This window comes from Anser brachyrhynchus, assembly GCF_964034855.1.
Source record: "Anser brachyrhynchus genome assembly, chromosome: 5".
Taxonomy (NCBI): domain Eukaryota; kingdom Metazoa; phylum Chordata; class Aves; order Anseriformes; family Anatidae; genus Anser; species Anser brachyrhynchus.
Window position 1 is genome coordinate 39,143,207 of NC_137699.1, and position 25,476 is coordinate 39,168,682.

Consider the following 25,476-nt stretch of genomic DNA (forward strand, 5'->3'; position numbering starts at 1 on the left):
CCTCCCCTCGCATACACCGCTTCCCGCTCACGACGTTCTCTCCAGCTGAAGGATGAGGCCCCGCAGCAGCAAACGCAAGACTTCCACTCCGATCCCTATCTGACTAAGCCGGCCGGAGGCCCCAGGCTGGAACAACCTCCACAGAGCACTGCAGCGTTGGGAAACACCAGAGCTTCTGCCCAGGACCCCTGCACCCTCCTCACCTCCACACAGCCAGCCTCAGGCCGAGCGCTGGGCACCAGCGCTTTTCGGGAAGGCTCAATAACTCCTGCCAGCCCTCGTCCCACACAGAAAGCGCACACAAGTCGAGGTGCTCACAGACCTTCATTTCTCCCCCCACAAGGAAACACGTGTCCCCATGGCCAGACAATTACCTTCGCTTGTCGAGGACGGAGGTGACAGGGAGGTGGTGTGTGTCGGCGTGGGCGTGGATGCGCTGGTAGTAGTCAGGGTAGTCGGGGACGTGGTCGTTGGAGGAGTAACAGACGTTGTCCCCGGGGTGCTGCTGCTGGAGGGCGTCGTGCCACTGGTGGTACTGCTGGGACCTGTCGTTGAGATTGGTGGGAGAGTCGTGGTCGACACAGGGACAGTCGTGGTACCGGGGGGAGTGGGGCCTGTCGTCGATATTGGCGGGCGAGTGGTGGTCGACACAGTTTCAACAGATGTGGTGCCGGGGGGAGTGGTTCCTGAGAAAACACAGTGCTTTATTGCAAACCGGCAAATGGCGCTTGGCATTAACCTCCGTGGCTTTCCAGCAACCTCATGAAACGCCATCAACCTGAGCAGAGGAAGTGCCGACAGGAATAAAGCAGAACCAGCTCTCCTCGTGGCACTTGCAGAAGAACATGGGGATCACAGACAAAATCTCCTACAGCTTGCACGGCAGACAGATGCCAACACTTCCGCAGGGACCAACGCTGCATGCAACAGCTCTCTGGAGTCTGAAAACTCTATACTGCACAGAAGAGCTCAGCAGTCCCAAATCCAGCCCAATTCACGGACATCACCAGACACCTCTTTGCTTCCTTCCCTATCGCTCTCACCCTGTAAGCCATGGACAGATCCCCGATCCCTGTGCGTGAAATCACGGGGCATGTTCACTCCAGAAGCCCATCCCCTCTGCGAGACTTGGCTCATCTGAACCTCAGTAGCTGCTTGAGCAATATCTGCGCTAGACCTCAGCCAGCCCTTTTGAAACTACTCCCCCACGTATTGCCATGGCGGGATAGGAAACTCGGGCTCACTATGCTGCTTCATCCTTCTCTCGTGAGCACGCTAGTTCTCGCTCTGGGCCTCAATGCCAGAACTGCTTTTCGTTTGCACTGTTAGAAACTGTTGAGGACACACTGAGGCCTGCCTCAGAACCGGCTACCTCTGTGCTAGTACAGCGAGACGTGAAGATACGCGTAGGAGAGAGAGGAGCACTGCATACACCAGAAGAGCACAGGGCTAATGCAGCACAAGAAAAGGAAGAAAGTTGGCAAAAGCTGCGTCCCAACAGCGCCTGGAAACACAGTGACACAGAAGACAAGCCCCCCTCCCCTCGCATACACCGCTTCCCGCTCACGACGTTCTCTCCAGCTGAAGGATGAGGCCCCGCAGCAGCAAACGCAAGACTTCCACTCCGATCCCTATCTGACTAAGCCGGCCGGAGGCCCCAGGCTGGAACAACCTCCACAGAGCACTGCAGCGTTGGGAAACACCAGAGCTTCTGCCCAGGACCCCTGCACCCTCCTCACCTCCACACAGCCAGCCTCAGGCCGAGCGCTGGGCACCAGCGCTTTTCGGGAAGGCTCAATAACTCCTGCCAGCCCTCGTCCCACACAGAAAGCGCACACAAGTCGAGGTGCTCACAGACCTTCATTTCTCCCCCCACAAGGAAACACGTGTCCCCATGGCCAGACAATTACCTTCGCTTGTCGAGGACGGAGGTGACAGGGAGGTGGTGTGTGTCGGCGTGGGCGTGGATGCGCTGGTAGTAGTCAGGGTAGTCGGGGACGTGGTCGTTGGAGGAGTAACAGACGTTGTCCCCGGGGTGCTGCTGCTGGAGGGCGTCGTGCCACTGGTGGTACTGCTGGGACCTGTCGTTGAGATTGGTGGGAGAGTCGTGGTCGACACAGGGACAGTCGTGGTACCGGGGGGAGTGGGGCCTGTCGTCGATATTGGCGGGCGAGTGGTGGTCGACACAGTTTCAACAGATGTGGTGCCGGGGGGAGTGGTTCCTGAGAAAACACAGTGCTTTATTGCAAACCGGCAAATGGCGCTTGGCATTAACCTCCGTGGCTTTCCAGCAACCTCATGAAACGCCATCAACCTGAGCAGAGGAAGTGCCGACAGGAATAAAGCAGAACCAGCTCTCCTCGTGGCACTTGCAGAAGAACATGGGGATCACAGACAAAATCTCCTACAGCTTGCACGGCAGACAGATGCCAACACTTCCGCAGGGACCAACGCTGCATGCAACAGCTCTCTGGAGTCTGAAAACTCTACACTGCACAGAAGAGCTCAGCAGTCCCAAATCCAGCCCAATTCACGGACATCACCAGACACCTCTTTGCATCCTTCCCTATCGCTCTCACCCTGTAAGCCATGGACAGATCCCCGATCCCTGTGCGTGAAATCACGGGGCATGTTCACTCCAGAAGCCCATCCCCTCTGCGAGACTTGGCTCATCTGAACCTCAGTAGCTGCTTGAGCAATATCTGCGCTAGACCTCAGCCAGCCCTTTTGAAACTACTCCCCCACGTATTGCCATGGCGGGATAGGAAACTCGGGCTCACTATGCTGCTTCATCCTTCTCTCGTGAGCACGCTAGTTCTCGCTGTGGGCCTCAATGCCAGAACTGCTTTTCGTTTGCACTGTTAGAAACTGTTGAGGACACACTGAGGCCTGCCTCAGAACCGGCTACCTCTGTGCTAGTACAGCGAGACGTGAAGATACGCGTAGGAGAGAGAGGAGCACTGCATACACCAGAAGAGCACGGGGCTAATGCAGCACAAGAAAAGGAAGAAAGTTGGCAAAAGCTGCGTCCCAACAGCGCCTGGAAACACAGTGACACAGAAGACAAGCCCCCCTCCCCTCGCATACACCGCTTCCCGCTCACGACGTTCTCTCCAGCTGAAGGATGAGGCCCCGCAGCAGCAAACGCAAGACTTCCACTCCGATCCCTATCTGACTAAGCCGGCCGGAGGCCCCAGGCTGGAACAACCTCCACAGAGCACTGCAGCGTTGGGAAACACCAGAGCTTCTGCCCAGGACCCCTGCACCCTCCTCACCTCCACACAGCCAGCCTCAGGCCGAGCGCTGGGCACCAGCGCTTTTCGGGAAGGCTCAATAACTCCTGCCAGCCCTCGTCCCACACAGAAAGCGCACACAAGTCGAGGTGCTCACAGACCTTCATTTCTCCCCCCACAAGGAAACACGTGTCCCCATGGCCAGACAATTACCTTCGCTTGTCGAGGACGGAGGTGACAGGGAGGTGGTGTGTGTCGGCGTGGGCGTGGATGCGCTGGTAGTAGTCAGGGTAGTCGGGGACGTGGTCGTTGGAGGAGTAACAGACGTTGTCCCCGGGGTGCTGCTGCTGGAGGGCGTCGTGCCACTGGTGGTACTGCTGGGACCTGTCGTTGAGATTGGTGGGAGAGTCGTGGTCGACACAGGGACAGTCGTGGTACCGGGGGGAGTGGGGCCTGTCGTCGATATTGGCGGGCGAGTGGTGGTCGACACAGTTTCAACAGATGTGGTGCCGGGGGGAGTGGTTCCTGAGAAAACACAGTGCTTTATTGCAAACCGGCAAATGGCGCTTGGCATTAACCTCCGTGGCTTTCCAGCAACCTCATGAAACGCCATCAACCTGAGCAGAGGAAGTGCCGACAGGAATAAAGCAGAACCAGCTCTCCTCGTGGCACTTGCAGAAGAACATGGGGATCACAGACAAAATCTCCTACAGCTTGCACGGCAGACAGATGCCAACACTTCCGCAGGGACCAACGCTGCATGCAACAGCTCTCTGGAGTCTGAAAACTCTATACTGCACAGAAGAGCTCAGCAGTCCCAAATCCAGCCCAATTCACGGACATCACCAGACACCTCTTTGCTTCCTTCCCTATCGCTCTCACCCTGTAAGCCATGGACAGATCCCCGATCCCTGTGCGTGAAATCACGGGGCATGTTCACTCCAGAAGCCCATCCCCTCTGCGAGACTTGGCTCATCTGAACCTCAGTAGCTGCTTGAGCAATATCTGCGCTAGACCTCAGCCAGCCCTTTTGAAACTACTCCCCCACGTATTGCCATGGCGGGATAGGAAACTCGGGCTCACTATGCTGCTTCATCCTTCTCTCGTGAGCACGCTAGTTCTCGCTCTGGGCCTCAATGCCAGAACTGCTTTTCGTTTGCACTGTTAGAAACTGTTGAGGACACACTGAGGCCTGCCTCAGAACCGGCTACCTCTGTGCTAGTACAGCGAGACGTGAAGATACGCGTAGGAGAGAGAGGAGCACTGCATACACCAGAAGAGCACAGGGCTAATGCAGCACAAGAAAAGGAAGAAAGTTGGCAAAAGCTGCGTCCCAACAGCGCCTGGAAACACAGTGACACAGAAGACAAGCCCCCCTCCCCTCGCATACACCGCTTCCCGCTCACGACGTTCTCTCCAGCTGAAGGATGAGGCCCCGCAGCAGCAAACGCAAGACTTCCACTACGATCCCTATCTGACTAAGCCGGCCGGAGGCCCCAGGCTGGAACAACCTCCACAGAGCACTGCAGCGTTGGGAAACACCAGAGCTTCTGCCCAGGACCCCTGCACCCTCCTCACCTCCACACAGCCAGCCTCAGGCCGAGCGCTGGGCACCAGCGCTTTTCGGGAAGGCTCAATAACTCCTGCCAGCCCTCGTCCCACACAGAAAGCGCACACAAGTCGAGGTGCTCACAGACCTTCATTTCTCCCCCCACAAGGAAACACGTGTCCCCATGGCCAGACAATTACCTTCGCTTGTCGAGGACGGAGGTGACAGGGAGGTGGTGTGTGTCGGCGTGGGCGTGGATGCGCTGGTAGTAGTCAGGGTAGTCGGGGACGTGGTCGTTGGAGGAGTAACAGACGTTGTCCCCGGGGTGCTGCTGCTGGAGGGCGTCGTGCCACTGGTGGTACTGCTGGGACCTGTCGTTGAGATTGGTGGGAGAGTCGTGGTCGACACAGGGACAGTCGTGGTACCGGGGGGAGTGGGGCCTGTCGTCGATATTGGCGGGCGAGTGGTGGTCGACACAGTTTCAACAGATGTGGTGCCGGGGGGAGTGGTTCCTGAGAAAACACAGTGCTTTATTGCAAACCGGCAAATGGCGCTTGGCATTAACCTCCGTGGCTTTCCAGCAACCTCATGAAACGCCATCAACCTGAGCAGAGGAAGTGCCGACAGGAATAAAGCAGAACCAGCTCTCCTCGTGGCACTTGCAGAAGAACATGGGGATCACAGACAAAATCTCCTACAGCTTGCACGGCAGACAGATGCCAACACTTCCGCAGGGACCAACGCTGCATGCAACAGCTCTCTGGAGTCTGAAAACTCTACACTGCACAGAAGAGCTCAGCAGTCCCAAATCCAGCCCAATTCACGGACATCACCAGACACCTCTTTGCATCCTTCCCTATCGCTCTCACCCTGTAAGCCATGGACAGATCCCCGATCCCTGTGCGTGAAATCACGGGGCATGTTCACTCCAGAAGCCCATCCCCTCTGCGAGACTTGGCTCATCTGAACCTCAGTAGCTGCTTGAGCAATATCTGCGCTAGACCTCAGCCAGCCCTTTTGAAACTACTCCCCCACGTATTGCCATGGCGGGATAGGAAACTCGGGCTCACTATGCTGCTTCATCCTTCTCTCGTGAGCACGCTAGTTCTCGCTGTGGGCCTCAATGCCAGAACTGCTTTTCGTTTGCACTGTTAGAAACTGTTGAGGACACACTGAGGCCTGCCTCAGAACCGGCTACCTCTGTGCTAGTGCAGCGAGACGTGAAGATACGCGTAGGAGAGAGAGGAGCACTGCATACACCAGAAGAGCACGGGGCTAATGCAGCACAAGAAAAGGAAGAAAGTTGGCAAAAGCTGCGTCCCAACAGCGCCTGGAAACACAGTGACACAGAAGACAAGCCCCCCTCCCCTCGCATACACCGCTTCCCGCTCACGACGTTCTCTCCAGCTGAAGGATGAGGCCCCGCAGCAGCAAACGCAAGACTTCCACTCCGATCCCTATCTGACTAAGCCGGCCGGAGGCCCCAGGCTGGAACAACCTCCACAGAGCACTGCAGCGTTGGGAAACACCAGAGCTTCTGCCCAGGACCCCTGCACCCTCCTCACCTCCACACAGCCAGCCTCAGGCCGAGCGCTGGGCACCAGCGCTTTTCGGGAAGGCTCAATAACTCCTGCCAGCCCTCGTCCCACACAGAAAGCGCACACAAGTCGAGGTGCTCACAGACCTTCATTTCTCCCCCCACAAGGAAACACGTGTCCCCATGGCCAGACAATTACCTTCGCTTGTCGAGGACGGAGGTGACAGGGAGGTGGTGTGTGTCGGCGTGGGCGTGGATGCGCTGGTAGTAGTCAGGGTAGTCGGGGACGTGGTCGTTGGAGGAGTAACAGACGTTGTCCCCGGGGTGCTGCTGCTGGAGGGCGTCGTGCCACTGGTGGTACTGCTGGGACCTGTCGTTGAGATTGGTGGGAGAGTCGTGGTCGACACAGGGACAGTCGTGGTACCGGGGGGAGTGGGGCCTGTCGTCGATATTGGCGGGCGAGTGGTGGTCGACACAGTTTCAACAGATGTGGTGCCGGGGGGAGTGGTTCCTGAGAAAACACAGTGCTTTATTGCAAACCGGCAAATGGCGCTTGGCATTAACCTCCGTGGCTTTCCAGCAACCTCATGAAACGCCATCAACCTGAGCAGAGGAAGTGCCGACAGGAATAAAGCAGAACCAGCTCTCCTCGTGGCACTTGCAGAAGAACATGGGGATCACAGACAAAATCTCCTACAGCTTGCACGGCAGACAGATGCCAACACTTCCGCAGGGACCAACGCTGCATGCAACAGCTCTCTGGAGTCTGAAAACTCTACACTGCACAGAAGAGCTCAGCAGTCCCAAATCCAGCCCAATTCACGGACATCACCAGACACCTCTTTGCATCCTTCCCTATCGCTCTCACCCTGTAAGCCATGGACAGATCCCCGATCCCTGTGCGTGAAATCACGGGGCATGTTCACTCCACAAGCCCATCCCCTCTGCGAGACTTGGCTCATCTGAACCTCAGTAGCTGCTTGAGCAATATCTGCGCTAGACCTCAGCCAGCCCTTTTGAAACTACTCCCCCACGTATTGCCATGGCGGGATAGGAAACTCGGGCTCACTATGCTGCTTCATCCTTCTCTCGTGAGCACGCTAGTTCTCGCTGTGGGCCTCAATGCCAGAACTGCTTTTCGTTTGCACTGTTAGAAACTGTTGAGGACACACTGAGGCCTGCCTCAGAACCGGCTACCTCTGTGCTAGTGCAGCGAGACGTGAAGATACGCGTAGGAGAGAGAGGAGCACTGCATACACCAGAAGAGCACGGGGCTAATGCAGCACAAGAAAAGGAAGAAAGTTGGCAAAAGCTGCGTCCCAACAGCGCCTGGAAACACAGTGACACAGAAGACAAGCCCCCCTCCCCTCGCATACACCGCTTCCCGCTCACGACGTTCTCTCCAGCTGAAGGATGAGGCCCCGCAGCAGCAAACGCAAGACTTCCACTCCGATCCCTATCTGACTAAGCCGGCCGGAGGCCCCAGGCTGGAACAACCTCCACAGAGCACTGCAGCGTTGGGAAACACCAGAGCTTCTGCCCAGGACCCCTGCACCCTCCTCACCTCCACACAGCCAGCCTCAGGCCGAGCGCTGGGCACCAGCGCTTTTCGGGAAGGCTCAATAACTCCTGCCAGCCCTCGTCCCACACAGAAAGCGCACACAAGTCGAGGTGCTCACAGACCTTCATTTCTCCCCCCACAAGGAAACACGTGTCCCCATGGCCAGACAATTACCTTCGCTTGTCGAGGACGGAGGTGACAGGGAGGTGGTGTGTGTCGGCGTGGGCGTGGATGCGCTGGTAGTAGTCAGGGTAGTCGGGGACGTGGTCGTTGGAGGAGTAACAGACGTTGTCCCCGGGGTGCTGCTGCTGGAGGGCGTCGTGCCACTGGTGGTACTGCTGGGACCTGTCGTTGAGATTGGTGGGAGAGTCGTGGTCGACACAGGGACAGTCGTGGTACCGGGGGGAGTGGGGCCTGTCGTCGATATTGGCGGGCGAGTGGTGGTCGACACAGTTTCAACAGATGTGGTGCCGGGGGGAGTGGTTCCTGAGAAAACACAGTGCTTTATTGCAAACCGGCAAATGGCGCTTGGCATTAACCTCCGTGGCTTTCCAGCAACCTCATGAAACGCCATCAACCTGAGCAGAGGAAGTGCCGACAGGAATAAAGCAGAACCAGCTCTCCTCGTGGCACTTGCAGAAGAACATGGGGATCACAGACAAAATCTCCTACAGCTTGCACGGCAGACAGATGCCAACACTTCCGCAGGGACCAACGCTGCATGCAACAGCTCTCTGGAGTCTGAAAACTCTATACTGCACAGAAGAGCTCAGCAGTCCCAAATCCAGCCCAATTCACGGACATCACCAGACACCTCTTTGCATCCTTCCCTATCGCTCTCACCCTGTAAGCCATGGACAGATCCCCGATCCCTGTGCGTGAAATCACGGGGCATGTTCACTCCAGAAGCCCATCCCCTCTGCGAGACTTGGCTCATCTGAACCTCAGTAGCTGCTTGAGCAATATCTGCGCTAGACCTCAGCCAGCCCTTTTGAAACTACTCCCCCACGTATTGCCATGGCGGGATAGGAAACTCGGGCTCACTATGCTGCTTCATCCTTCTCTCGTGAGCACGCTAGTTCTCGCTCTGGGCCTCAATGCCAGAACTGCTTTTCGTTTGCACTGTTAGAAACTGTTGAGGACACACTGAGGCCTGCCTCAGAACCGGCTACCTCTGTGCTAGTACAGCGAGACGTGAAGATACGCGTAGGAGAGAGAGGAGCACTGCATACACCAGAAGAGCACAGGGCTAATGCAGCACAAGAAAAGGAAGAAAGTTGGCAAAAGCTGCGTCCCAACAGCGCCTGGAAACACAGTGACACAGAAGACAAGCCCCGCTCCCCTCGCATACACCGCTTCCCGCTCACGACGTTCTCTCCAGCTGAAGGATGAGGCCCCGCAGCAGCAAACGCAAGACTTCCACTCCGATCCCTATCTGACTAAGCCGGCCGGAGGCCCCAGGCTGGAACAACCTCCACAGAGCACTGCAGCGTTGGGAAACACCAGAGCTTCTGCCCAGGACCCCTGCACCCTCCTCACCTCCACACAGCCAGCCTCAGGCCGAGCGCTGGGCACCAGCGCTTTTCGGGAAGGCTCAATAACTCCTGCCAGCCCTCGTCCCACACAGAAAGCGCACACAAGTCGAGGTGCTCACAGACCTTCATTTCTCCCCCCACAAGGAAACACGTGTCCCCATGGCCAGACAATTACCTTCGCTTGTCGAGGACGGAGGTGACAGGGAGGTGGTGTGTGTCGGCGTGGGCGTGGATGCGCTGGTAGTAGTCAGGGTAGTCGGGGACGTGGTTGTTGGAGGAGTAACAGACGTTGTCCCCGGGGTGCTGCTGCTGGAGGGCGTCGTGCCACTGGTGGTACTGCTGGGACCTGTTGTTGAGACTGTCGCGCGAGTGGTTGTTGTCGTGGTTGTAGTGAAAGGAGTGCTCGTTGTGCTTGAATGGGTTACTTCTGTGGTTGTGGAGTGTATGGTTGTTGTGGTAGTGGATGTAGTAGTTGTAGTACACCACGGAGGTAGTTCGGGAACACAGCAGACTTTGATCTGATAATTGACGCAGACTGGCATTGGAATCATGCCTCCTGGCTTCTGATCCTCATTTTTACAGAGGAGCCCTGTGTTAACGTTACATTCCACCTTTTGCCCTAAATCTGAAATGGGAATGTCAGGCCATTTCTCTGCTCTGCATGAAATATTCTCAACCTTCGCACAGTTCCATGGAGGCCTATTTATCTGAATCGTCTCAAAGGTCTCATCATCACCACCGTTTGGGCCATATTGTGGGTAACTCTCATCGATCCAGTCAGTCCAGGTGCAGCCCTCTGGAGGGAGTGTGCAGGGTTCTAATGGGGAACAGCAACAAAAGCAAACAATTAGAAAGAGGAAGGAAAGAATCACTTCAGACAGGTTTAGACAGATCTAATGGTCAGGCATAGCAGCATATATTGGACGTAAGGGCTGCCACAGAGTCTGAACCCTAGCAAAAGGTGGGCTGCCATCTGAAGCCTTCTGCAGAATCCTGCCAGAGAATATCTGCCTTCTCACAGCCACACCTACACTTCAGTGGCAGGAAAGGCCACAGAGAAAATGCAAGAGAGGAAAGGGAAGAAAGTAGAAAAGTTGCACCCAAACAACACCAAAAGGGAGAGTAGGAAAAGAAAAAAAGCCCCTCTTCAATGCAAAAACAGGCATCAAAACAGAGTGGATATTTGTGTATCACTAAAAACAGTTGTCGATGTGGTGCTCGTGATGGAGGACATTGTGCCACTGGTGGTACTGCTGGGACCTAGAGTGGTGGTCGATATAGGGACAGTTGTGGTACTGGGGTGAGTGGGGCCTGTCGTTGATATTGGCGGGCGAGTGGTGGTTGACACAGTTTCAACAGGTGTGGTGCCATTGGGAGTGGTTCCTGAGAAAACACAGTGCTCTATTGCAAACCGGCAAATGGCGCTTGGCATTAACCTCCGTGGCTTTCCAGCAACCTCATGAAACGCCATCAACCTGAGCAGAGGAAGTGCCGACAGGAATAAAGCAAAACCAGCTCTCCTCGTGGCTCTTGCAGAAGAACATGGGGATCACAGACAAAATCTCCTACAGCTTGCACGGCAGACAGATGCCAACACTTCCCCAGGGACCAACGCTGCACGGAACAGCTCTCTGGAGTCTAAAAACTCTATACTGCACAGAAGAGCTCAGCAGTCCCAAATCCAGCCCAATTCACGGAGATCATGAGCCACCTCTTTGCTTCCTTCCCTATCGCTCTCACCCTGTAAGCCATGGACAGATCCCCGCTCCCTGTGCGTGAAATCACGGGGCATGGTCACTCCAGAAGCCCATCCCCTCTGCGAGACTTGGCTCATCTGAACCTCAGTAGCTGCTTGAGCAATATCTGCGCTAGACCTCAGCCAGCCCTTTTGAAACTACTCCCCCACATATTGCCATGGCGGGATAGGAAACTCGGGCTCACTATGCTGCTTCATCCTTCTCTCGTGAGCACGCTAGTTCTCGCTCTGGGCCTCAATGCCAGAACTGCTTTTCGTTTGCACTGTTAGAAACTGTTGAGGGCACACTGAGGCCTGCCTCAGAACCAGCTACTTCTGTGCTAGTACAGCGAGACGTGAAGATACGCGTAGGAGAGAGAGGAGCACTGCATACACCAGAAGAGCACAGGGCTAATGCAGCACAAGAAAAGGAAGAAAGTTGGCAAAAGCTGCGTCCCAACAGCGCCTGGAAACACAGTGACACAGAAGACAAGCCCCCCTCCCCTCGCATACACCGCTTCCCGCTCACGACGTTCTCTCCAGCTGAAGGATGATGCCCTGCAGAAGCAAACACAAGACTTCCACTCCGATCCCTATCTGACTAAGCCGGCCGGAGGCCCCAGGCTGGAACAACCTCCACAGAGCACTGCAGCGTTGGGAAACACCAGAGCTTCTGCCCAGGACCCCTGCTCCCTCCTCACCTCCACACAGCCAGCCTCAGGCCGAGCGCTGGGCACCAGCGCTTTTCGGGAAGGCTCAATAACTCCTGCCAGCCCTCGTCCCACACAGAAAGCGCACACAAGTCGAGGTGCTCACAGACCTTCATTTCTCCCCCCACAAGGAAACACGTGTCCCCATGGCCAGACAATTACCTTCGCTTGTCGAGGACGGAGGTGACAGGGAGGTGGTGTGTGTCGGTGTGGGCGTGGATGCGCTGGTAGTAGTCAGGGTAGTCGGGGACGTGGTCGTTGGAGGAGTAACAGGCGTTGTCCCCGGGGTGCTGCTGCTGGAGGGCGTCGTGCCACTGGTGGTACTGCTGGGACCTGTCGTTGAGATTGGTGGGAGAGTCGTGGTCGACACAGGGACAGTCGTGGTACCGGGGGGAGTGGGGCCTGTCGTCGATATTGGCGGGCGAGTGGTGGTCGACACAGTTTCAACAGATGTGGTGCCGGGGGGAGTGGTTCCTGAGAAAACACAGTGCTTTATTGCAAACCGGCAAATGGCGCTTGGCATTAACCTCCGTGGCTTTCCAGCAACCTCATGAAACGCCATCAACCTGAGCAGAGGAACTGCCGACAGGAATAAAGCAGAACCAGCTCTCCTCGTGGCACTTGCAGAAGAACATGGGGATCACAGACAAAATCTCCTACAGCTTGCACGGCAGACAGATGCCAACACTTCCGCAGGGACCAACGCTGCATGCAACAGCTCTCTGGAGTCTGAAAACTCTACACTGCACAGAAGAGCTCAGCAGTCCCAAATCCAGCCCAATTCACGGACATCACCAGCCACCTCTTTGCTTCCTTCCCTATCGCTCTCACCCTGTAAGCCATGGACAGATCCCCGCTCCCTGTGCGTGAAATCACGGGGCATGGTCACTCCAGAAGCCCATCCCCTCTGCGAGACTTGGCTCATCTGAACCTCAGTAGCTGCCTGAGCAATATCTGCGCTAGACCTCAGCCCGCCCTTTTGAAACTACTCCCCCACATATTGCCATGGCGGGATAGGAAACTCGGGCTCACTATGCTGCTTCATCCTTCTCTCGTGAGCACGCTAGTTCTCGCTCTGGGCCTCAATGCCAGAACTGCTCTTCGTTTGCACTGTTAGAAACTGTTGAGGACACACTGAGGCATGCCTCAGAACCGGCTACCTCTGTGCTAGTACAGCGAGACGTGAACATACACGTAGGAGAGAGAGGAGCACTGCATACACCAGAAGAGCACAGGGCTAATGCAGCACAAGAAAAGGAAGAAAGTTGGCAAAAGCCGCGTCCCAACAGCGCCTGGAAACACAGTGACACAGAAGACAAGCCCCCCTCCCCTCGCATACACCGCTTCCCGCTCACGACGTTCTCTCCAGCTGAAGGATGAGGCCCCGCAGCAGCAAACGCAAGACTTCCACTCCGATCCCTATCTGACTAAGCCGGCCGGAGGCCCCAGGCTGGAACAACCTCCACAGGGCCCTGCGGCGTTGGGAAACACCAGAGCTTCTGCCCAGGACCCCTGCACCCTCCTCACCTCCACACAGCCAGCCTCAGGCCGAGCGCTGGGCACCAGCGCTTTTCGGGAAGGCTCAATAACTCCTGCCAGCCCTCATCCCACACAGAAAGCGCACACAAGTCGAGGTGCTCACAGACCTTCATTTCTCCCCCCACAAGGAAACACGTGTCCCCATGGCCAGACAATTACCTTCGCTTGTCGAGGACGGAGGTGACAGGGAGGTGGTGTGTGTCGGCGTGGGCGTGGATGCGCTGGTAGTAGTCAGGGTAGTCGGGGACGTGGTCGTTGGAGGAGTAACAGACGTTGTCCCCGGGGTGCTGCTGCTGGAGGGCGTCGTGCCACTGGTGGTACTGCTGGGACCTGTCGTTGAGATTGGTGGGAGAGTCGTGGTCGACACAGGGACAGTTGTGGTACCGGGGGGAGTGGGGCCTGTCGTCGATATTGGCGGGCGAGTGGTGGTTGACACAGTTTCAACAGATGTGGTGCCGGGGGGAGTGGTTCCTGAGAAAACACAGTGCTTTATTGCAAACCGGCAAATGGCGCTTGGCATTAACCTCCGTGGCTTTCCAGCAACCTCATGAAACGCCATCAACCTGAGCAGAGGAAGTGCCGACAGGAATAAAGCAGAACTAGCTCTCCTCGTGGCTCTTGCAGAAGAACATGGGGATCACAGACAAAATCTCCTACAGCTTGCACGGCAGACTGATGCCAACACTTCCCCAGGGACCAACGCTGCATGCAACAGCTCTCTGGAGTCTGAAAACTCTATACTGCACAGAAGAGCTCAGCAGTCCCAAATCCAGCCCAATTCACGGACATCACCAGACACCTCTTTGCTTCCTTCCCTATCGCTCTCACCCTGTAAGCCATGGACAGATCCCCGCTCCCTGTGCGTGAAATCACGGGGCATGTTCACTCCAGAAGCCCATCCCCTCTGCGAGACTTGGCTCATCTGAAGCTGAGTAGCTGCCTGAGCAATATCTGCGCTAGACCTCAGCCAGCCCTTTTGAAACTACTCCCCCACATATTGCCATGGCGGGATAGGAAACTCGGGCTCACTATGCTGCTTCATCCTTCTCTCGTGAGCACGCTAGTTCTCGCTCTGGGCCTCAATGCCAGAACTGCTTTTCGTTTGCACTGTTAGAAACTGTTGAGGACACACTGAGGCCTGCCTCAGAACCGGCTACCTCTGTGCTAGTGCAGCGAGACGTGAAGATACGCGTAGGAGAGAGAGGAGCACTGCATACACCAGAAGAGCACAGGGCTAATGCAGCACAAGAAGAGGAAGAAAGTTGGCAAAAGCTGCGTCCCAACAGCGCCTGGAAACACAATGACACAGAAGACAAGCCCCCCTCCCCTCGCATACACCGCTTCCCGCTCACGACGTTCTCTCCAGCTGAAGAATGAGGTCCCGCAGCAGCAAACGCAAGACTTCCACTCCGATCCCTATCTGACTAAGCCGGCCGGAGGCCCCAGGCTGGAACAACCTCCACAGAGCACTGCAGCGTTGGGAAACACCAGAGCTTCTGCCCAGGACCCCTGCACCCTCCTCACCTCCACACAGCCAGCCTCAGGCCGAGCGCTGGGCACCAGCGCTTTTCAGGAAGGCTCAATAACTCCTGCCAGCCCTCATCCCACACAGAAAGCGCACACAAGTCGAGGTGCTCACAGACCTTCATTTCTCCCCCCACAAGGAAACACGTGTCCCCATGGCCAGACAATTACCTTCGCTTGTCGAGGACGGAGGTGACAGGGAGGTGGTGTGTGTCGGCGTGGGCGTGGATGCGCTGCTAGTAGTCAGGGTAGTCGGGGACGTGGTCGTTGGAGGAGTAACAGGCGTTGTCCCCAGGGTGCTGCTGCTGGAGGGCGTCGTGCCACTGGTGGTACTGCTGGGACCTGTCGTTGAGACTGGCGGGAGAGTCGTGGTCGACACAGGGACAGTCGTGGTACCGGGGGGAGTGGGGCCTGTCGTCGATATTGGCGGGCGAGTGGTGGTTGACACAGTTTCAACAGATGTGGTGCCGGGGGGAGTGGTTCCTGAGAAAACACAGTGCTTTATTGCAAACCGGCAAATGGCGCTTGGCATTAACCTCCGTGGCTTTCCAGCAACCTCATGAAATGCCATCAACCTGAGCAGAGGAAGTGCCGACAGGAATAAAGCAGAACCAGCTCTCCTCGTGGCTCTTGCAGAAGAACATGGGGATCACAGACAAAATCTCCTACAGCTTGCACGGCAGACTGATGCCAACACTTCCCCAGGGACCAACGCTGCATGCAACAGCTCTCTGGAGTCTGAAAACTCTACACTGCACAGAAGAGCTCAGCAGTCCCAAATCCAGCCCAATTCACGGACATCACCAGACACCTCTTTGCTTCCTTCCCTATCGCTCTCACCCTGTAAGCCATGGACAGATCCCCGCTCCCTGTGCGTGAAATCACGGGGCATGGTCACTCCAGAAGCCCATCCCCTCTGCGAGACTTGGCTCATCTGAACCTCAGTAGCTGCTTGAGCAATATCTGCGCTAGACCTCAGCCAGCCCTTTTGAAACTACTCCCCCACGTATTGCCATGGCGGGATAGGAAACTCGGGCTCACTATGCTGCTTCATCCTTCTCTCGTGAGCACGCTAGTTCTCGCTCTGGGCCTCAATGCCAGAACTGCTTTTCGTTTGCACTGTTAGAAACTGTTGAGGGCACACTGAGGCATGCCTCAGAACTGGCTACCTCTGTGCTAGTACAGCGAGACGTGAAGATACGCGTAGGAGAGAGAGGAGCACTGCATACACCAGAAGAGCACAGGGCTAATGCAGCACAAGAAAAGGAAGAAAGTTGGCAAAAGCTGCGTCCCAACAGCGCCTGGAAACACAGTGACACAGAAGACAAGCCCCCCTCCCCTCGCATACACCGCTTCCCGCTCACGACGTTCCCTCCAGCTGAAGGATGAGGCCCCGCAGCAGCAAACGCAAGACTTCCACTCCGATCCCTATCTGACTAAGCCGGCCGGAGGCCCCAGGCTGGAACAACCTCCACAGGGCCCTGCGGCGTTGGGAAACACCAGAGCTTCTGCCCAGGACCCCTGCTCCCTCCTCACCTCCACACAGCCAGCCTCAGGCCGAGCACTGGGCACCAGCGCTTTTCGGGAAGGCTCAATAACTCCTGCCAGCCCTCATCCCACACAGAAAGCGCACACAAGTCGAGGTGCTCACAGACCTTCATTTCTCCCCCCACAAGGAAACACGTGTCCCCATGGCCAGACAATTACCTTCGCTTGTCGAGGACGGAGGTGACAGGGAGGTGGTGTGTGTCGGCGTGGGCGTGGATGCGCTGCTAGTAGTCAGGGTAGTCGGGGACGTGGTCGTTGGAGGAGTAACAGGCGTTGTCCCCGGGGTGCTGCTGCTGGAGGGCGTCGTGCCACTGGTGGTACTGCTGGGACCTGTCGTTGAGACTGGTGGGAGAGTCGTGGTCGACACAGGGACAGTCGTGGTACCGGGGGGAGTGGGGCCTGTCGTCGATATTGGCGGGCGAGTGGTGGTTGACACAGTTTCAACAGATGTGGTGCCGGGGGGAGTGGTTCCTGAGAAAACACAGTGCTTTATTGCAAACCGGCAAATGGCGCTTGGCATTAACCTCCGTGGCTTTCCAGCAACCTCATGAAACGCCATCAACCTGAGCAGAGGAAGTGCCGACAGGAATAAAGCAGAACCAGCTCTCCTCGTGGCTCTTGCAGAAGAACATGGGGATCACAGACAAAATCTCCTACAGCTTGCACGGCAGACTGATGCCAACACTTCCCCAGGGACCAACTCTGCATGCAACAGCTCTCTGGAGTCTGAAAACTCTATACTGCACAGAAGAGCTCAGCAGTCCCAAATCCAGCCCAATTCACGGACATCACCAGACACCTCTTTGCTTCCTTCCCTATCGCTCTCACCCTGTAAGCCATGGACAGATCCCCGATCCCTGTGCGTGAAATCACGGGGCATGTTCACTCCAGAAGCCCATCCCCTCTGCGAGACTTGGCTCATCTGAAGCTGAGTAGCTGCTTGAGCAATATCTGCGCTAGACCTCAGCCAGCCCTTTTGAAACTACTCCCCCATGTATTGCCATGGCGGGATAGGAAACTCGGGCTCACTATGCTGCTTCATCCTTCTCTCGTGAGCACGCTAGTTCTCGCTCTGGGCCTCAATGCCAGAACTGCTTTTCGTTTGCACTGTTAGAAACTGTTGAGGACACACTGAGGCCTGCCTCAGAACCGGCTACCTCTGTGCTAGTACAGCGAGACGTGAAGATACACGGAGGAGAGAGAGGAGCACTGCATACACCAGAAGAGCACAGGGCTAATGCAGCACAAGAAAAGGAAGAAAGTTGGCAAAAGCTGCGTCCCAACAGCGCCTGGAAACACAGTGACACAGAAGACAAGCCCCCCTCCCCTCGCATACACCGCTTCCCGCTCACGACGTTCTCTCCAGCTGAAGGATGAGGCCCCGCAGCAGCAAACGCAAGACTTCCACTCCGATCCCTATCTGACTAAGCCGGCCGGAGGCCCCAGGCTGGAACAACCTCCACAGAGCACTGCAGCGTTGGGAAACACCAGAGCTTCTGCCCAGGACCCCTGCACCCTCCTCACCTCCACACAGCCAGCCTCAGGCCGAGCGCTGGGCACCAGCGCTTTTCGGGAAGGCTCAATAACTCCTGCCAGCCCTCGTCCCACACAGAAAGCGCACACAAGTCGAGGTGCTCACAGACCTTCATTTCTCCCCCCACAAGGAAACACGTGTCCCCATGGCCAGACAATTACCTTCGCTTGTCGAGGACGGAGGTGACAGGGAGGTGGTGTGTGTCGGCGTGGGCGTGGATGCGCTGGTAGTAGTCAGGGTAGTCGGGGACGTGGTCGTTGGAGGAGTAACAGACGTTGTCCCCGGGGTGCTGCTGCTGGAGGGCGTCGTGCCACTGGTGGTACTGCTGGGACCTGTTGTTGAGACTGTCGCGCGAGTGGTTGTTGTTGTGGTTGTAGTGAAAGGAGTGCTCGTTGTGGTTGAATGGATTTCTTCTGTGGTTGTGGAGTGTATGGTTGTTGTGGTAGTGGATGTAGTAGTTGTAGTACACCACGGAGGTAGTTCGGGAACACAGCAGACTTTGATCTGATAATTGACGCAGACTGGCATCGGAATCATGCCTCCTGGCTTCTGATCCTCATTTTTACAGAGGAGCCCTGTGTTAACGTTACATTCCACCTTTTGCCCTAAATCTGAAATGGGAATGTCAGGCCATTTCTCTGCTCTGCATGAAATATTCTCAACCTTCGCACAGTTCCATGGAGGCCTATTTATCTGAATCGTCTCAAAGGTCTCATCATCACCACCGTTTGGGCCATATTGTGGGTAACTCTCATCGATCCAGTCAGTCCAGGTGCAGCCCTCTGGAGGGAGTGTGCAGGGTTCTAATGGGGAACAGCAACAAAAGCAAACAATTAGAAAGAGGAAGGAAAGAATCACTTCAGACAGGTTTAGACAGATCTAATGGTCAGGCATAGCAGCATATATTGGACGTAAGGGCTGCCACAGAGTCTGAACCCTAGCAAAAGGTGGGCTGCCATCTGAAGCCTTCTGCAGAATCCTGCCAGAGAATATCTGCCTTCTCACAGCCACACCTACACTTCAGTGGCAGGAAAGGCCACAGAGAAAATGCAAGAGAGGAAAGGGAAGAAAGTAGAAAAGTTGCACCCAAACAACACCAAAAGGGAGAGTAGGAAAAGAAAAAAAGCCCCTCTTCAATGCAAAAACAGGCATCAAAACAGAGTGGATATTTGTGTATCACTAAAAACAGTTGTCGATGTGGTGCTCGTGATGGAGGACATTGTGCCACTGGTGGTACTGCAGGGACCTAGAGTGGTGGTCGATATAGGGACAGTTGTGGTACTGGGGTGAGTGGGGCCTGTCGTCGATATTGGCGGGCGAGTGGTGGTCGACACAGTTTCAACAGGTGTGGTGCCATTGGGAGTGGTTCCTGAGAAAACACAGTGCTTTATTGCAAACCGGCAAATGGCGCTTGGCATTAACCTCCGTGGCTTTCCAGCAACCTCATGAAACTCCATCAACCTGAGCAGAGGAAGTGCCGACAGGAATAAAGCAGAACCAGCTCTCCTCGTGGCACTTGCAGAAGAACATGGGGATCACAGACAAAATCTCCTACAGCTTGCACGGCAGACAGATGCCAACACTTCCGCAGGGACCAACGCTGCATGCAACAGCTCTCTGGAGTCTGAAAACTCTATACTGCACAGAAGAGCTCAGCAGTCCCAAATCCAGCCCAATTCACGGACATCACCAGCCACCTCTTTGCTTCCTTCCCTATCGCTCTCACCCTGTAAGCCATGGACAGATGCCTGCTCCCTACACCTGAAATCAAGGGGCATGTTCACTCCAGAAGCCCTTCCGCTCTGCGGGACTTGGCTCATCGGAAGCTGAGCAGCTGCCTGAGCAATATCTGCGCTAGACCTCAGCCAGCCCTTTTGAAACTACTCCCCCACGTATTGCCATGGTGGGATAGGAAACTCGGGCTCACTATGCTGCTTCATCCTTCTCTCGTGTGCACGCTAGTTCTCGCTCTGGGCCTCAATGCCAGAACTGATTTTCATTTGCACTGTTAGAAACTGTTGAGGACACACTGAGGCCTGCCTCAGAACTGGCTACCTCGGTGCTAGTGCAGCAAGACGTGAAGATACGCGTAGGAGAGAGAGGAGCACTGCATACACCAGAAGAGCACAGGGCTAATGCAGCACAAGAAAAGGAAGAAAGTTGGCAAAAGCCGCGTCCCAACAGCGCCTGGAAACACAGTGACACAGAAGACAAGCCCCCCTCCCCTCGCATACACCGCTTCCCGCTCACGACGTTCTCTCCAGCTGAAGGATGAGGCCCCGCAGCAGCAAACGCAAGACTTCCACTCCGATCCCTATCTGACTAAGCCGGCCGGAGGCCCCAGGCTGGAACAACCTCCACAGAGCCCCGCGGTGTTGGGAAACACCAGAGCTTCTGCCCAGGACCCCTGCACCCTCCTCACCTCCACACAGCCAGCCTCAGGCCGAGCGCTGGGCACCAGCGCTTTTCGGGAAGGCTCAATAACTCCTGCCAGCCCTCGTCCCACACAGAAAGCGCACACAAGTCGAGGTGCTCACAGACCTTCATTTCTCCCCCTACAAGGAAACACGTGTCCCCATGGCCAGACAATTACCTTCGCTTGTCGAGGACGGAGGTGACAGGGAGGTGGTGTGTGTCGGTGTGGGCGTGGATGCGCTGGTAGTAGTCAGGGTAGTCGGGGACGTGGTCGTTGGAGGAGTAACAGGAGTTGTCCCCGGGGTGCTGCTGCTGGAGGGCGTCATGCCACTGGTGGTACTGCTGGGACCTGTCGTTGAGACCGGCGGGCGAGTTGGTGTCCACAGAGTTGTAGTCGAAGTAGTGCTCCTTGTTGTGGACACTGTTGTCGGCGTACCAGTGCTGTATTCTGTACTTGGAATGCAGTTCTGGTCCTCGATGCAGCAAATTCTAATCTCGTAATTATGGCAGTATTTAGTATCACTGTTTACCTGATCTTTATTATTGCAGATGAGCCCTGTGTTAACATTACATTCCACTTTCTGCCCTAAATCTTCAATGGATGTGTCCGGCTTGTCCGTTGCTCTGCATGAGATATTCTCAGCTTTTAGGCATTTCCAGGATGTGTTGTACTTCTTGATATTTTCAAAGGTTTCGTAGTCCCCACTGTTTATATCAGAATTGTTTGGCTTACTCACGTCGAACCAGTCTGTCCATATGCAGTCACAATATTTTACTGGGAGACATCAGAAAGAAGAACCATTAGGAACAGCAGGGACAGAAACAGCATACTCATGAGTGGTGCAATGGTCTTCCACTGCACACAAGGGTGCACCTTGGTCATTGCCACTCACCTACACCCTCCCCCCGCAAATCAGTACACAGGCACTGTCAAGCCAGATTTGCTTCCCCTCATAATAAGGGCAAGGTGCTGTTTGGGGCTTTTCATGGCAAGAAACTGGCGTAAGGGAAAAACATTAAGTAGAACAGGACCAAACAGCGACTGTCAGAACTCTCACACCTTCTCTTCCCTATCACAGCGCCTGTTTTATCTCAAGGCAAAACACAGGACCACAAAGTGAGAAGGCATAGGACACATAGTGCTGCCAAAATGTCAGGCTGGTTCCCAGCAGTGTGAGGAATGGTCATAGGAACTCTGACAGAATCTGTCTGCCCAGAGTCTTGGTTTGTAGCAAGTGTCTAGCGATGGTCTAAAGCCTTTCCCCAAACCTACCAGTTAAAACCTGCCTTCCTAGAGCTAGAACTGCAGGTGAGTGGCAGCAACAACCACAAAGTCAATGCAGGAGAATTAAGGGAATCAAGTCTGAAAAGCCATGCCCCAACAGTGGTTGAAATGATAGTGCCACAAAAAACAACCCCCCTGCCATTGCACACCACACATCCTGCTGTGTATGTCCTCTTCAGCTGAAGTATGAAGCCCAATAGCAGCAAAAGCCAGACATTTCATCAGCACAGTAGCTGCCTAAGCTGGGCAGAAGCACCATGAAAAAATATCCTTATGCTCAAGATAATCAAAGAATTGGAACTGAGATGCAGAAATATGTTGTGCACTCTTACTTCTAAATGGAGAGCTTAGTACCCTAGAGCTCAGGAGCCTTTTGTGTTTTTTTTTTGGTTGGTTGGTTGGTTTTGTTTTTGAAATCTACATCAACAGCTTTCTTCAAAGCACCACAGTGAATACATATGTTAAGGTGCCAATAGACCTTTTCCCCCATACTAAGGCAACATGTGACAACAGAGCAGAGAATTACCTGGTAGTGTAGTTGGAGGAGGCTGGGTTTGAGTTCTTATTGTTGGTGGGACCATGCTTGTAATAGTTGGAGTGGGTACTGATGTGCCAGGAACTGTTGTCGTTGTCCCCAGGGTGCTGGTGGTGCTCAAGGGTGGCATGCTGCTGGTTGCACTGGTGGGAGACTCTGATGGAGTTGGTGTGGGAGTAGTGGTTGGTACTGGGAGACATCAACAAGAGGAACAATTATGAACAGCAGGGACATAGACAGCAGGTAAAGATGGAAGCAGGTGCTTGAGTGGGACAGAAGATTTACTGAACAGAAGGTAGGACTTTGCCACAAACCTACAGTGGTCAGATCAGTCTTACTGCAACAAAGGTCTATATCACTAGTCTTTCCTTTCTGACTCCAGAATGCAGACTAGGGCCAAATCAGTACACAGACATGGTTGAGACACCCCTTAACTAGTGAAGACAGTTGGGATGTTGCTCTGGTCAGCTTCTCACTAGATGAAATAAACCCCCCAGTGGGTAAGAAATGAGGAGGAGAAAGGCCCTGTGGTTCTTCCCACCTTTGCCTTATCACTCTGAACACCTCACTATCTCAGGGATATCTCAGTGAGAGCTAAGAGGGGAAGGTGTAATCAGGGAAGGAAGTATGCACAGGGATATGTTCCTGTCTGAACTTCATGTCACCTCCCTGTGGTGCAATGACAGCCTGAGTAAGAGGTTCAAAGAAGGACTAGTGAGTCTCAGTAGCCAAAGGCCACAGTTCACAGCAAGTGACAACTGGCAGGGTGATACAATTCCACGAAGGCTACCAAGGCAATCCTTCCTTCCTAGACTTAAAACCACAGTCAAGTATCAGTATTGACAGAGGGAAAGCCGGAGAAGGGGAAGAAATTCTGCACAGCTCCGCACAGACAATGCTTAAAATGATAGTACTCCAAATCAAGGTCTATTCTAATCTCACACAATGGGTCCTTCTGAGAATGTTCTCTCCAGTGGAAGGATACAGCTCAAAACCAGCAAAGTAAGATTTCGTGCCAGCTCAGTATCTGTCACAGAGATGGCATGCCTTAAGTAGCTGACAACCCGCTATTTATCCTATGGCAAGGCAAGAAAAGAGAGTATTGGTCTGTTAAATACCTGTGGAGGCCGAAGTTACTGGGCTGGTAACTGATGGCGTGGTTTGGCTTATGGTGGCTGGAGTGGTTATTGGTGGGCTGGTAGTTGATTTTGTTGGCAGGGTTGTAGTACTTGTGGGTATTGTTGTTCTGATGGTGACTGGGCTTGTAGTTGGAGTATGACAAGGAATTTCCTGCCACTCACAACAGTTTACTCTGATTTCATAATTATAGCAAAGACGCCAGATACTTGTGTCTTGCTCCTCATTTTTACAGATGAGTCCATACGTAACATTACACTCCACTTTCTGGCCAAGTTGCTCTAAGCTTAAATCAGGCTTATTTTTAGCCCTGCATTCAATGTTTTCAGGAAGGTCACATATTTCATGTCCATGTTTATTTATTTCATAATAGGTTTCATAGTCACCACCACCTTCTTCAGGTTTACTGACATCAAACCACTGAGACCAATCACAGATAAATCCAAGGCATGGAGCTGCAAGAAAAGACAGAGGTTCAGCATCTGAGCTCACAGAGGAAATTCTGAGTAGGTTCACTTTGTATTCTACTCCATTAATGACTGAAGTGATGCATTGCAATTTGTCATTTTTGCAAGACAAAAGAATTCTAAAACTGGTTCAATGTTACCAGTTTCTTCAACAGGAAGCTTTGCATAAAAATAAAACCACCAACCTGGAGGCTTTCAAGGTCTTTCTTCTTAATATACTTGTCACATTTTTACAATGTCAGGTCTTTAAAAACATATATTTTTTGGTTTTAAAACCAAATGTTTTTAAAATGTATTTCTGTAGTAGTCATCTTCAACTTACTAATCCTTTAGAAGTTCCTTTGACATTTTATAGTAACTTTTTTTTATTTAAAACTTACTTGTAGTTCCTGAAGTTGTAACTGAAATAGAAAAAAAAATACTTCATCATCTGCAAGTTTTAGAAAAACATATAATACTAGTTTTAAATATTCTAATTACGATTTTTTGCTGTGACTACTGAGACAATTTCTATTATCTCAGCAGGATACTGAAAGGAAGGAATCCTGTACATTTATAGTCACAATTTCTTCCACAAAATGTAAATCAACTCAAAGTGTTAAAAATCTTTCTTAGTGCAGTGTGATAAAACTATTCATAAGTATTGTTCTAGCTGTGTCAACTATGGTAAGCAACTATGATAAGTATGATACTTGCACATTCTATCTTTAAAATATTTTCCTTAAAGAAAGTAATTTATAGATGTGGATCTCTGTTGAAGATTTACCTATGGTTGTAATTGTAGTTGTACCAGTGCTGGTTATAATGGTTGAAGTTGAAGAAGGTGTCGAAGGTGTTGTAAGTGTCGAAGGTGAAGTAGTTGATGGACAAAGAAAAACCTTTCCAGGAACTACAGATCCATTTTCTGCACAAATATATATTGTGCATATGTCGCCATCCGGTATTACTGCCACAGACTGTCCCACTTCATATCTTGTTCCATTGATGACACAAGGACATGCTGCAAGAAAGAGCTTTTTTATGCAATTTTTCTACTAATGCTTCAGAAGACAAAGGCAAAATACTTATGGACCTGCCAAGGATACAAATAAGCATTTAAATGCTGTGTCATGCACACTCATCTCATAGCTATATCTAAAGGTTAGATCTAATGTACTGACTTATCTTTACGTTTAGAGCAATGTTATAACATATCTAACAAAGCGCTATATAAAGTGACTTGGAAGGACAGACTTACAAACCAGGCTTAAAAATACATTGAGAGAAACTGCAACTTAGGTTTAGTATCTGACACTTTTTAATAATACTACGTGGTCTGAAAGTGCAAACTCTTGTAGTGAAATACATTAGTTTGGATATGGGGCATGGGAAGAAAGAATACACAGACATGAGAAAAAGATTGAACAACAAGTACTAACAGCAAGGTTCAGCAAAAGTGTTGCCCAGATTTCTTTGGCCACAACTTTCACTTGCACTGGAAAGAATTATTCCAAATCAGTACAAAGCCTTTGTAGAGACAGACATAGCAGTTCTATGCATTTTTTTCTTCCTGTTTTTCTAAAAACAAACAGACATTATTTACCTGGGATTGGTGCACAATCAATGGATCCTGAGGGGCCACAGACACTAAAA

General features: G+C 53.4%; 1 protein-coding gene across 1 annotated transcript in view; it reads right to left on the minus strand.

Annotated features, from left to right (window-relative positions):
• Positions 1-25,476, minus strand: part of MUC2 (mucin 2, oligomeric mucus/gel-forming) — a 90,295-nt gene that overhangs the window by 40,471 nt on the left and 24,348 nt on the right. The window contains exons 27-44 of the mRNA XM_080595727.1: positions 25,427-25,470; positions 24,611-24,844; positions 24,225-24,245; positions 23,359-23,832; positions 22,232-22,429; positions 20,599-21,195; positions 18,167-18,808; positions 16,631-16,942; positions 15,095-15,406; positions 13,559-13,870; positions 12,023-12,334; positions 9,557-10,232; positions 8,055-8,225; positions 6,519-6,689; positions 4,983-5,153; positions 3,447-3,617; positions 1,911-2,081; positions 375-545 (exon numbers count right to left, since the gene is read on the minus strand). Coding sequence (XP_080451853.1) covers positions 375-545; positions 1,911-2,081; positions 3,447-3,617; positions 4,983-5,153; positions 6,519-6,689; positions 8,055-8,225; positions 9,557-10,232; positions 12,023-12,334; positions 13,559-13,870; positions 15,095-15,406; positions 16,631-16,942; positions 18,167-18,808; positions 20,599-21,195; positions 22,232-22,429; positions 23,359-23,832; positions 24,225-24,245; positions 24,611-24,844; positions 25,427-25,470 — 5,160 coding nt within the window. The remainder of the gene's footprint in view (positions 1-374; positions 546-1,910; positions 2,082-3,446; positions 3,618-4,982; positions 5,154-6,518; positions 6,690-8,054; positions 8,226-9,556; positions 10,233-12,022; positions 12,335-13,558; positions 13,871-15,094; positions 15,407-16,630; positions 16,943-18,166; positions 18,809-20,598; positions 21,196-22,231; positions 22,430-23,358; positions 23,833-24,224; positions 24,246-24,610; positions 24,845-25,426; positions 25,471-25,476) is intronic.